This window comes from Neoarius graeffei, chromosome 4 (assembly GCF_027579695.1).
Source record: "Neoarius graeffei isolate fNeoGra1 chromosome 4, fNeoGra1.pri, whole genome shotgun sequence".
Lineage (NCBI taxonomy): Eukaryota > Metazoa > Chordata > Actinopteri > Siluriformes > Ariidae > Neoarius > Neoarius graeffei.
In genome coordinates this window covers 40,900,528-40,914,312 of record NC_083572.1, presented here as the reverse complement: position 1 = coordinate 40,914,312, position 13,785 = coordinate 40,900,528, and the positions used below count along the sequence as shown (strand labels likewise).

General features: G+C 41.9%; 1 protein-coding gene across 1 annotated transcript in view; it reads right to left on the bottom strand.

The window, feature by feature from the left end:
• The window catches only part of gxylt2 (glucoside xylosyltransferase 2), a 122,589-nt gene that overhangs the window by 21,196 nt on the left and 87,608 nt on the right, over window positions 1-13,785 (bottom strand). The window contains exons 2-4 of the mRNA XM_060919255.1: window positions 13,328-13,523; window positions 1,387-1,518; window positions 1,046-1,297 (exon numbers count right to left, since the gene is read on the bottom strand). Coding sequence (XP_060775238.1) covers window positions 1,046-1,297; window positions 1,387-1,518; window positions 13,328-13,523 — 580 coding nt within the window. The remainder of the gene's footprint in view (window positions 1-1,045; window positions 1,298-1,386; window positions 1,519-13,327; window positions 13,524-13,785) is intronic.

The window sequence follows — 13,785 nt, the reverse complement described above, 5'->3', positions numbered from 1 at the left end:
TAAACAAAAAGAACTGGGTGTCAGGGAAAATTATTTTTATGACCTACACTTGAAAAATCTGAAAGGCAGTCTACCTTTAATAAGAGTTATTTTTTTCCATTCACTGTAGAAATCTGTCAAATACATGAGGTTGGGACTAAAAAGCGACATCGTTCAAACATTTAAAATTCAACTTCAATCATCAAAAACACTCCCTAAAAAGGAACACTACAATGCTTTTGGAATTTTGAAGAGCTCATGCATTTAATAAATAAATAAATAAATAAATAAAAACCGCACACGGGGATCTGTGGAATCTGTGGGATATTGCCTCACACTGCACATTTACCAGCAAAATAGTTTCCCTATCCACCAAAAAGATATCTGCTCGTCTTTGATCTTAGAAACTTGTTCCCCATTAGCAGTCCGAAAAGGCACGTAAATTAGATTAATGTACATTACGGCGAGGAGGTAAAAAAAAAATTAACACATTTATAAGCTTTAATACTTTCCATTTATCTCGTCTTGGATGTGCTACTCATCTAAAGAGGGTTGTAAAGTTCAGGGGAAGAGAGAGATAAAAATAATGATCATGTAACATTTTATTCAAAGGAAAGAGAGGTCATCAATGGTTCAGGGCTCTAAAGGGGTGGTTATGCCCGTGGGAGCTTATAATAAAGCACGATAGTCTTCTGGAATTACAAGACGAAAGAAAAAGTACCAAAAAGCTTCTTAAATGGTGGCGGTGCAGTACATGGAGGAAAATGGGGAATTAGCTGGGGTGTCTTTTGACCTTTAGATAATCAGTCAGTCAATCTGAAGTTCAGTCTCAAAAGAAGAAGAAGAAAAAAAAAATTCTCATCTTTGAATCCTTCATTACATGCACTCCCATTTAAAGAGTCAGGATATAAAACACTTCCAGCAACATATCCTGGATTTATTTAATGCATCTTATTCAAAGCTCAAATAAGGCAAGCGATGCAAACAATTAAACAAATCATTCAACGGCAAACAAAATCATTTGCTTATCTTTAGGGTAATCCTGAGAATCCACATTCATTCTCACCTTAAACAGAGTACTGCGAATACGCGTAAGGTTCATCAGCATGACCCCGGAGTTGACTCCTGTAACGCCGTAGAACGGGTGCCTTGCAAAACGACTGTACCAGCCGATTTTGGGGATCTCGTGCTCAGGGGCCATGGCTGCTAACTGAGTGCTGTTGAAGGCCTTGAGGAATTTCCAGATGTCATCCATTGGCCGGAGAAACAGAACATCTGTGTCCACATACAGCAACGAGTCTACGTCTTTCAGGATGACCTGAGGTTTGAAAAAGTACGGTTATTAAATTGTTTTCAACTGTGGTAAGAAACGGATAAGGAGAAACAGACAGAACGGCGAGCCCTTACTGGAAGGAAGAGTCTCTGGGCAGCACATGGCTTGAAGAGCTTCTTCCATTCCTCAGTGTTCCCCACGGAAAAAGTGATTGGGTAAAGAGTGTACTGGAGCTTGGATGAGAGCGGTCTTGGCCAGTGGCTCAGCTGAGAGAGAAAATGAAAAATGGAGGTGGGCGGGAATTCTGGGGTGGTCAACAAGTCACCCGAAATAATCAGACAATTCTGCTAACGCTCCTTTAGACCAGTAAGGACATGCTTAAAGGAGAACTGAAGGCAATTTTTTTTTTTTTTAAATCAACAAAATTCTATATCTCATTTTATTAAATATAGAAACGCATTTTTGATTGCTATTTTGTCGCTGCTGTAGCAAGCTCTGAGTGTTTGAAATACGCTCTGTAATACATCAGTCTGTATGTCAAAGCAACGGCCGTAAACGAGATTCGCTGAGACCTGTGCGAGACGTCGTAGGACGGAAGTAAAACGTACAGCGCAAATCAAAGCGACCGACATCTGCCAACGTCGTCAAAAGACGCGCTCGCCCTCTTTCGAATGCTGACGTAATCGAGCTGGAAGTTGTGTTTGTTTTGAAAGCGATCAGGAAAGTTTGAAAAAAGTAGGCAGTAATCGTCATTCAAACTCGTTTTGGGAAAACAGTTTTCAAAATGGCGGCACTGACACCTGGCTGACGCTTCACGTTTCGAAGTCTCGTGAAGATCGCGCGGATAAGCGACGCCCGCCGTGGACCAAACGAACTAAATTCAACGTGGCTAAAAACCGAATAGGCCGATAAGTATCATATTTAATTGCGATTAGTTGCCGATACGAGTCACGATATAAGGTTACGAAAACCGAAAATGTAATTGAATAACACGTTAATTAAGAAATAAAGCAAGTTTAAAAATGACTTCAGTTCGCCTTCAGGCTACACATTTATGTCCCAGCTACTGCTTGGTGCATATTAGTGTCGTATCATTTCTTGTCTGAAAGATGCTCAAGTTCACACTATGCCATATAAACCAGTTCTTGGAAACCCAAGGCTGAGCTTTGCTCTCAGCTCGAAAAAACACCCAACCCAAGTTATCAAGAACACCGAAGCAAAAACCCTCACGTGATCAAATTTGGACATCTTATACTTTATGTAATCTACAAGATTACATAACTACAGGATTTCCTGTGTCTCTCTTTTGCATGCACGAATCTTAAGCAGAAGTATAGTCACGATATTTCAGTCGAGTTTCTGGAGAAATTCACATTTAAAGATCCCACCCTTGTCACTGAAATACAACACATGGTCAGTTTAGAAGCAACGACCATTTACCGATTTCATTTGCAATAATTCGATATGTACTTCACAGAAGAAGACACGCATTATAATTCTTTGATAATGTGTTCAACTACCCTGGATCTTCAGCCACATTGGTTTCTATCGTCTCACTTGTGGCATTTAAACTGTTCACTCTTGTAACCGGTACTGAAATAATTGCTGATTAAATTTCCAATTTTTGTTGACTAATTTCCCCATATTGTACAGTTCAACCGCAACATTATTACACACACATCTGTTACCTCTTGGGGGGGGGAGGAGCGGTGCACCCCATGCATACAAATTAGGAAAAATCCAGAATGTTTCACTCATTATTATATGACAATCCTCCAATCAGATTGCACTGATGTGTTTAAAAAGGTAATGTCATGAAATATGCTGTATTATGTTACGTTAATGCACATACCGTATGTGGCTTAAAGGAACAGTCCACCGTACTTCCATAATGAAATATGCATTATCTGAATTGAGACGAGCTGCTCCGTACCGCTCCGAGCTTTGCGCGACCTCCCAGTCAGTCAGACGCAGTCAGACACGCTGTCACTCCTGTTCACAATGTAGCTAGGCTCAGCATGGCCAATGGTATTTTTTGGGGCTGTAGTTAGATGCGACCAAACTCTTCCGCGTTTTTCCTGTTTACATAGGTTTATATGACCAGTGATATGAAACAAGTTCAGTTACACAAATTGAAACGTAGCGATTTTCTATGCTATGGAAAGTCCGCACTATAATGACAGGCGTACTAACACCTTCTGTGCGTTTCGGCAGCGCATTGATATCTGAGCTCCGTATCAATGCCTTGCTGAAGCGCGCAGAAGGTGTTAGTACGCCTGTCATTATAGTGCGGACTTTCCATAGCATAGAAAATCGCTACGTTTCAATTTGTGTAACTGAACTTGTTTCATATCACTGGTCATATAAACCTATGTAAACAGGAAAAACGCGGAAGAGTTTGGTCGCATCTAACTACAGCCCCAAAAAATACCATTGGCCATGCTGAGCCTAGCTACATTGTGAACAGGAGTGACAGCGCGTCTGACTGACTGGGAGGTCGCGCAAAGCTCGGAGAGGTACGGAGCAGCTCGTCTCAATTCAGATAAGAGCATATTTCATTATGGAAATACGGTGGACTGTTCCTTTAAGGGCATAGTTTTTTAACCAGAGTCAAATTCTTGAGAGTCCTGTAGACTTGAGGAACTAGGTTTTACTGATGGTGATCATTAGTCCAAGTTCATCTCTGCTGAATACCCACAACATTAACAAGGGACAGACATTTTTCTGAGAACCTTTGTATGAATAATAGTCATCTAATCCTGCTCAAACCAGTTATCCAAATCATCATATTCCCATTAGGGGTCACAACACCGGATAACGTCCCTCCATATCTTTTTCTCTCGCACCAACCGTCCTCATATCCTCCTTCACCACATCTGTAAATCTCATCTTTGCTCCATCTCCAGCACTCTTTTCCCCCCAATATACCCTGGATCTCTCCTCTGTACGTCTCCAAACTCTCAATCTCGCCTCTCTCACCTTTCTCTCCAAGCCGTCCTACACGTTCTGTCCCTCTAATATTCTCATTTCTAATCCTGTCCAGCTTTCTCACTCCCAATGAGAATCTCAGCATCTCCAGCTCTGCTACGTCCAGCTCAGCCTCCTGTCTTGTTGTCTCCAAACCCTACAACGTCGCCGCTCTTACTACAGGTCTTATACACTTTCTCTTTCACTCTTGCTGGTACCCTTCGGTCACAAATCACTCCCGACTCTCTCCTCCATCCATCCATTCCAACCTGCCTGCACTTTCTTCTTGACTTCTCTTCTGCACTCGCCATTACTTTGTACGGTTGACCCCGGATATTTGAACTCCTCTGCTTTGACCACCTCTATTCCTTACAGCTGGACCTTTCCACTGTCCTCACCCTCATCTACTCTGTCTCGCTCCTTCGGACTTTCATTCCCCTTCTGTCTAGTGCACATGTCCATGTCTCGGAGTTTTCTTCCACTTGCTCAAACCAGTTACCCAAACAAGGTCCAATATTGCAGTGTCTTGCAAAAGTATTCATCCCGCTTGGTGTTTGTCCTGTTTTTCACATTAAAAGCTGGAATTAAAATGGATTTTTTTGGGGGGAATAGTACCATTTGATTTACACAACGTGCCTACCACTTTAAAGGTGAAAATTGTTTTATTGTGACACAAACAATAATTAAGATGAAAAAACAGAAATCTGGAGTGTGCATACTGTAGGTATTCACCCCCTTTCGGATGAAACCCCTAAATAAGAGCTGCTCCAACCAATTCATTTCATAAGTCACATAATTAGTTGTTTAAGATTCACCTGTGGACAATCAAAGTGTCACATGATCGGTCACATGATGTCTGTATAAATCAACCTGTTCTGGAAGGACCCTGACTCTGCAACACGACTAAGCAAGCAACATGAAAACCAAGGAGCCTCCAAACAGGTCAGAGACAAAGTTGTGGAGAAGTATAGATCAGGGTTGGGTCATAAAAAAATATCCCAAACTTTGAATATCCCAGGGAGCACCATTAAATCCATTATAGCAAAATGGAAAGAATATGGCACCACTACAAACCTGACAAGACAAGGCCACCCACCAAAACTCACAGACCGGGCAAGGAGGGCATTAATCAGAGACGCAACAAAGACACCAAAGATAACACTGAAGGAGCTGCAAAGATCCACAGCGGAGATGGGAGTATCTGTCCATAGGACCACTTTAAGCCATACATTCCACAGAGTCGGGCTTGATGGAAGAGTGGCCAGAAAAAAATAATTGCTTAAAAAATATGTTTGGAGTTTGCCCAACAGCATGTAGCAGACTCCCCAAACACATGGAAGAAGATTCTCTGGTCAGATGAGACTAAAATTGATCTTTTTGGCCATCATGGGAAACGCCATGTGTGGCGCAAACCCAACACCCTGAGAACACCATTCCTACAGTGAAGCACGGTGGTGGCAGCATCATGCTGTGGGGATGTTTTTCATCTGCAGGGACAGGAAAGCTGGTCAGGACTGAAGGAAAGATGGATGGCACTAAATACAGGGCAATTCTGGAGGAAAACCTGTTTGAGTCGGCCAGAGGTTTGAGACTGGGATGAAGGTTCATGTTCCAGCAGGACAATGACCCTAAACATACTGCTAAAGCTACACTGGAGTGGTTTAAAGGGAAACATTTAAATGTCTTGGAATGGCCTCAAAGCCCAGACCTCAATCCAATTGAGAATCTTCGGCATAACTTGAAGATTGCTGTCCACCAATGCAACCCATCTAACTTGAAGGAGTTGGACCAGTTTTGCCTTGAGGAATGGGCAAAAATCCCAGTGGCTAGATGTGCTAAGCTAATAGAGACATACCCCAAGAGACTTGCTGCTGTAATTCCAGCAAAAGGTGGTTTTACAAAGTATTGACTTTGGGGGGTGAATACCAATGCACACTCCAGATTTCTGTTTTTTTTTCCATCTTAATTATTGCTTGTGTCACAATAAAACAACAATTTTCATCTTTAAAGCGGTCGGCATGTTGTGTAAATCAAATGGTGCTAACCCTCCAAAAATCCATTTTAATTCCAGTTTGTAATGCGACAAAACAGGACAAACACCAAGGGGGATGAATACTTTTGCAAGGCACTGTAAGTCATGTAATATAGTGCTCAACTAATTAAAACAGAAAGATGGTATTAGTAAAACTAACTACACAGACAAAATACACCGTATGGCCAAAAAAAATAGGTGGACACCCACATGTGGTTCTTCCCCCAAACTGGTACCACAAAGCTGAAATCCCACAATTGTCTAGAATGTCTTTATATGCAGTATCATTACAATTTCCCCTTCACTGGAACCAAGAGGCCTAAACACGTTCCAGCATGACAATGCTCCTGTGCACAAAGCGAGCTTTATGAAGACATGGTTTGCCAAAGTTGGAGTGGAAGAACTCAAGCGTCCTGCACAGAACCCTGACGTCAACCCCACAGAATGTCTTTGGGGTGAACTGGAACGCTGACTGCACACCAGGAATCTTAACCCAAACTCAATCAAGTTCTTGTGGCAAATCTCAGCAGCCCTGCTCCAAAATCGAGTGGAAAGCCTTCCCAGAAGCGTGGAGGTTATTATAACAGCAAAAGGGGACTAAATATGGAATGAGATGTTCAAAAAGCACATATGGGTGTTGGGAGTGATGGGCAGGTGTCCACAAACTTTTGGCAATATTGTGTACATGTGGACAGTTCACGGAAATGAACTAATTCACAGCAAATAATTTATTAGTAAACGAGTATTATAGTTCTGGACAATGCATGAAGAATGACATTATTTTGGCTGTTTTAACTGAAACAGAAAAAAAAAAAGTCGTATCAGGTGAACGTTTGATATACTTAGCAAATCTTCACCTCAGCTCAAGAACAATCGACTAAAAGCTGCAGAAACATGAAGTAAGCACACCACAGTTACTTGTAGTTTTCCAATTACTTCTGCACTGTACACTATTAAAGACGACATTACTCTCATTTAATGCCACACTTGCAGTAATTACCTTCTTCCTTCAGCCTCTTTAAAAGCTTCTTGCTGCTTGCATGCTGCTCTCTTTTTAGGGGCTGTTTCCTATATCCGGGGCCTGGAACTCCTCTCCAAAAGCTGCCTATTCTACATGTGGACTTCATCATTTTCTGCTCTGTTGCACCCCGAGTCCACATTACTATGAAGCCGCTTGTTCCAGAGGGAGAGATCACTGTGCCAAAAGCCAGCGGTTATGCCACTGATATGGGTGAGGGATCAAAGCACAAAACGACGTGAAGGCTTTTTCCACTCATTACCACCGTGACCTTTCAGAAAGGCTCCACTGAAGCGGTGCTGAGGACAAGCTGGGATGTCGGTGTCTGACTGACTTGGATACATTAGCACCTTGCTATGTGAAACATAGCGTCTGGACACATGAACAGGTCTTCTCCACTGGACTGTGCAGATTACCATGGCTCGACAACAAATCTGAACCCAGGATTAGAATAATAGGGTACAGTGGGTCACTTCAATGCATGCAAGGAAAAGAAAGAGTTTCTCTGGAGATTTAGGAGCAGAGATTTGAAATTGACAGTTTTAACACACCTAAAATGTTTCCCGTTTAATACTGACACGAAGTGGACCAGCAAGCACGAGACACAGCAACCTTGTCTCTGCACTCAAACAAAGCCAAGTGTGCCAATACTTTTACTGAGTAAACATACAGTGGTTCTTGAAAGTTTATAAACCCTTTAGAATTTTCTATATTTCTGCATAAATATGACCTAAAACAACATCAGATTTTCACACGAGTCCTAAAAGTAGATAAAGAGAACCCAGTTAAACAAATGAGACAAATATATTATACTCGGTCATTTATTTATTGAGGAAAATGATCCAATATTACATATCCATGAGTGGCAAAAGTATGTGAACCTCTAGGATTCTCAGTTAATTTGAAGGTGAAATTCGAGTCAGGTGTTTTCAATCAGTGGGATGACAATCAGGTGTGAGTGGGCACCCTGTTTTATTTAAAGAACAGGGATCTATCAAAGTCTGATCTTCACAACACATGTTTGTGGAAGTGCATCATGGAACGAACAAAGGAGATTTCTGAGGACCTCAGAATAAGCGTTGTTGATGCTCATCAGGCTGGAAAAGGTTACAAAAGCATCTCTAAAGAGTTTGGACTCTACCAATCCACAGTCAGACAGATTGTGTACAAATGGAGGAAATTCAAGACCATTGTTACCCTCCCCAGGAGTGGTCGACCAACAAAGATCACTCCAAGAGCAAGGCATGTAATAGTCGGCGAGGTCACAAAGGACCCCAGGGTAACTTCTGAGCAACTGAAGGCCTCTCTCACATTGGCTAATGTTAATATGTTCATGAGTCCACCATCAGGAGAACACTGAACAACAAATGGTGTGCACAGCAGGGTTGCAAGGAGAAAACCACTGCTCTCCAAAAAGAAGATTAGCAACCTGCAGACGAGCAGCAAAGATCACGTGGACAAGCCAGAAGGCTATTGGAAAAGTGTTTTGTGGACGGAGGAGACTAAAACAGAACTTTTTGGTTTAAATGAGAAGCGTCATGTTTGGAGAAAGGAAAACACTGCATTCCAGCATAAGAACCTTATCCCAGCTGTGAAACATGGTGGTGGTAGTATCATGGTTTGGGCCTGTTTTGCTGCATCTGGGCCAGGACGGCTTGCCATCATTGATGGAACAATGAATTCTGAATTGTACCAGCGAATTCTAAAGGAAAATGTCAGGGCATCTGTCCATGAACTGAATCTCAAGAGAAGGTGGGTCATGCAGCAAGACAATGGCCCTAAGCACACAAGTCATTCTACCAAAGAATGGTTAAGGAAGAATAAAGTTAATGTTTTGGAATGGCCAAGTCAAAGTCCTGACCTTAATCCAATGGAAATGTTGTGGAAGGACCTGAAGCGAGCAGTTCATGTGAGGAAACCCACCAACATCCCAGAGTTGAAGCTGTTCTGTACGGAGGAATGGGCTAAAATTCCTCCAAGCCGGTGTGCAGGACTGATCAACAGTTACCGGAAACATTTAGTTGCAGTTATTGCTGCACAAGGGGGTCACACCAGATACTGAAAGCAAAGGTTCACATAATTTTGCCACTCATAGATATGTAATACTAGATCATTTTCCTCAATAAATAAATGACCAAGTATAATATTTTTGTCTCATTTGTTTAACTGGGTTCTCTTTATCTACTTTTCCGTCTGGCAAGGCATGCTGCAATAGAGATGCGAGTGGGGAGTCAAACTCTCGCAGTTAACAGAGGACTAGCCCCCCACTGTAACCCTAGCTATGTAATAGGTGAGAGGCCGAGGGCTACGGAAACGGAGATCGGCACCGCCCTATGCGCCACATGGTGTAGGAAGGGACTGTGACTTGACTATCTATTTTTAGGACTTGTGTGAAAATCTGTTGTTGTTTTAGGTCATATTTATGCAGAAATATAGAAAATTCTAAAGGGTTCACAAACCTTCAAGCACCACTGTACGAGCATGATTCTCAGGTGTCCACAAACGTTTGGCAATACAGTGTAACCCGATGCTACACTTCCTGAATGCCTTACCTAGTGCCCTTAAGCATAGTGTAAAAAGATTTGAGACTTTGTAAGAAGGGTGACCGAATTCGGTAATGGGTACTTAAGTCAGGGTTTCTGCAGGCTTGAACAAGTTCAATTTAAGACTTTTTAAGACCATATCAGGTTAAATTTAAGACTTATGCTGCACAAAAAAAATAAAGAAAATTGGGAGAGCCTGAATTACTTTCAAAATAACAAAATTTATTATCATTCACCAATGAACTCATTACATCCCTAGGGTGCGCTCTTGCATTAATGAGGAACCAAGTTGCAGTGGAGCCAAAGACATCCCGCAAATCACTTGAGGATGAGGCATTCGATTCCGTACGGTTTGTGTGTTGTAACGTTACAGTTTGCACGGAGTTAGCTGATACACCGTCTCGAGATGTGCTTGGACCTGACAACGGTGAACAAAATTGAGTGATGGCATGCCAATGTTGCAGACTTTTATGGGCAGCCTGGTGCTTCTCCGCTTTCGCGTGCGATTCCAGTGCCTTTACACCCAGGGTGCCGAGTTTGAGTGTTCTTTTGCACAATGTGCAGTACGCCTCAAACGGATTGTTTGGTACACGTTTTAACCAGTCTAAGAAATCATTGCGTTCAAGCCAGCAGTCATTAAACTTGCGTTTGCCCATTTTGCTACAAACCGTGACAATCTCCCTCGCTTCTTTTAGGCTCTACTGTCCAAATGCGCGCGTGCCATGCCCTGTGCATCACCATGCCAACCGGGCTAGACGCCGGATTCCACTGTGTCTCATTTGTAGTTTGCAGCGTAGCCTACTGATACTAAGTAGGCCTAGCCTATATGACTAATTATGAATATCACCAACGCATTTAACAAAAAAAAAAAACGAATGGGGTAAAATGGACGTAAGGATTTAAGACTTCACAAAATTACATTTAAGACCTACAATGCAAAATATGCTCGTATTTTAGACTTTTTAAGGCCTTAAATTAGGATTATCAAATTTTAGACTTTTTAAGACTCCGCGGAAACCCTGTTAAGTACTTAAAAACAGCGACAGCCTGAGGAATTTGTCCGTGATAATGGAACGGAGCCCCTCACTTAAAAGAAATGCATCGACCTGATTTTTGATGGCTTGACTATACGATGTACATCCGTGTACCACCACAGGGTGTCCAAGATTAAGTGCAAGGCAACATCTCAAACACTTGACCAGCAGACAACAAAACTGGTATCTTTATTTACATAACATAAATGGGTTTTTAATCAAGCAGTTATTTTTAATTTGCTTTTTAAAAAATAACGTGGAATCATTTACGAACAGATTTTATGGAAAATGTTCAAAACGGTTTTATTAGTCCTCTAGCTTGTTGGACCATCGACAGGTTCGGTCATGTAAGGGCAAAAGACAGATGTAAGTGCAGGAAGAGTTTTATCAAACCCATGCTAGCAAACAGATCCGAAACGGAGAAAATGGCAGAGCTGAAAAACAAGCAGTGGTCGAGCGAGACACAGACAGGATATCAGAGGTAATACAATATTCACAGTCCAAAAACACAAACGGGGTCAATAGTAGAAAAAAGTGATACAAAATATAAAGGCTTGGTAACATCAGACACAGGGTACAGAGCGTATACTTTGCAAAGTCTGTGGCTGTGACTGAAATCACTCATTCACTACTCCCTACTCACTATCTAGGGAATTCTATGTAGAGGACTATATAGTGAGCTCATTGGTAAAATTAAAACACTTGTGGACACTATTCCGCCGCACCATTACTTATGTCATTACTGTCGCACAATTAAAACGTGCCAGATCAGTCGGCTGGTGGGTTTTCAAAATAAATACATGCATGCATTTTTGTGATTAATGCGTATTATACTGAGCGTATTTCCAACATTAATAAATCCAAAGTACTTTGTGTGTGCCTGCTGCATCTTTAAGTTCTATTAAATCAAGGCTGAATACTTTCTTCCTTGCCGCTGCCTTTTATTCAATCGAATTTGAGGCTTTTGTTTCATTCCTCGCTCTGCACTGAAACTTTTATTCTTGTGTTTTATCTGTCTTATTCTATTTTAGCTTTTTTCTATTCTCTTACTCTTTTTAACTGTACTCGAATGTCTGTTTATCATGTCTTTCTTCCTCCGTCCATTCACCCCAACACACTTATTTTTTCTTTCAGCACGACCGCAATGCATGATGGCATATATTGCTTGGTTAGTGACCATCGGTTGTACACTACTTTTCATGGTGCATTGTGGGATGCTGTTCATCCCTCATCGTCGAGGATGACCATAGGCTCCTGGATTCACTGACAGGGCTGGTGGGTCCGCAGATGGCTAACAAGTTCAATGCGGGCTCGGAAAGCTCTCCCACATGTTGTGCGCAGGTGGGTGGGGCTGTGGTGCTCTGGGAAGTGTAATCTCTCATTTTCCGGGCTTGTTCTCTGCAGCAGTGGTTCTTTTGTTTTCAGCATTGTGGGCACTGGTGCAGATTAGGCTGCGCCACTTTGATAGACTTTGGGCAAGTAGTTCCCAGGTGTTGGACCTGGACCTCCAATGTTAAGGTCCTTTAATGATGATTTGAGACATTCTTTGAACCTCTTCTTTTGTCCTCCAACTGAGCGCTTGCCCCTGCTGAGCTTTGGGATGCGGTGGTCAGGCATGCGGTTGACATGCCCAGCCCATCTCACCTGCGCCTTTTGTACGAGGGTGAAGAGGCTTGAAATGTTGGCCCTTCATTGTGGGATACTATGAGTCCAACTATACAGGGTGTAATAATTCTCAATATACATTCGGACCGCACTACAAAATGGTGAGCTCACTATGTTGTCCACTATATAGTGAGTGATTTCGGACACAGGGTGCGTTATTGAGAATCCTTCTATGTATGTGCTGTGACTGCACTCTAATCAGGAACAGGTGCATGGTAATTAGTCCTAATGGCATTGTGTGTGTGTGTGTGTGTGTGTGTGTGTGTGTGTGTGTGTGTGTGTATGTTGAAGTCTATGGCTGCACACTCTGATTATCCAGGTTGGTGTTGTGCCCTCGCAAATATTTTGCTCATACACTCATCAGGAGCTCCGTTTTTAGGCAGCACCAAAATATCTATATTAATTCCTTATGGAGCCAAGTTGCAATGAAAAGCAACATGTTCTGCAGGAAAAAAAAACAATGGAAGTGACCTTCATAAAACACCAGAATTGTGTACGCAAGAAGGATCTTGTATGGGTTGATAATGCAAAATTCAAACCAAGTGGAAGGTAATACATATATGGCCAGAAAAGAGTTCTGATAAGAGTTGAAGTCAAATTAAAGGTATGATTCAGAAAGAGAAATGACTCGGGCCTGCTTTTCCTGATAAACGTTTGTGCATCCTTCTCAGAGATAAGCCATCAACCAAATGCAAGCAAACGCTGCTAAATATGAGCAACTCAACATGGAGTAAACGGTCAGAAAAATAAACCACAATGTTTACTTGATAAGAAAAGGAAGAACCAGGAGATGGAGAAAACTAACTGAACTCTTACCTCTTTCTCAAACTGTTCTCTCAGTTCGTCCTCTGCAAAGATGTGAAACTTGATCTTCTTGATGCTGAAGAGGAGTGCTGATTTAACCATGGTAAGCGTTTCCTCTAGTCGATTTCCACAAGCAACCACAGCAAGGTGCATAACGTCCTCCACCCGAGGAACCTTTAACCCAGACTGGCCAAGCTCACTCTTCTGCCTGCAGTGTTCAAATAAGGTACAAATGCTTACATCGCTCTGTTAACGTACTGGCTTGTTCATATTAAATCGCCTCTGCATGGAAAAACCCCACCATATCCATTAGATTAGATTAGATTAGATAAAACTTTATTGATCCCTTTGGGCGGGTTCCCTCAGGGAAATTAAGATTCCAGCAGCATCATTACAGATAAACAGAGAAAAGAAATAGAGAAAACTTCTCAATAAATTAAAATAAATTAAGTAAGTATTTACATATACAA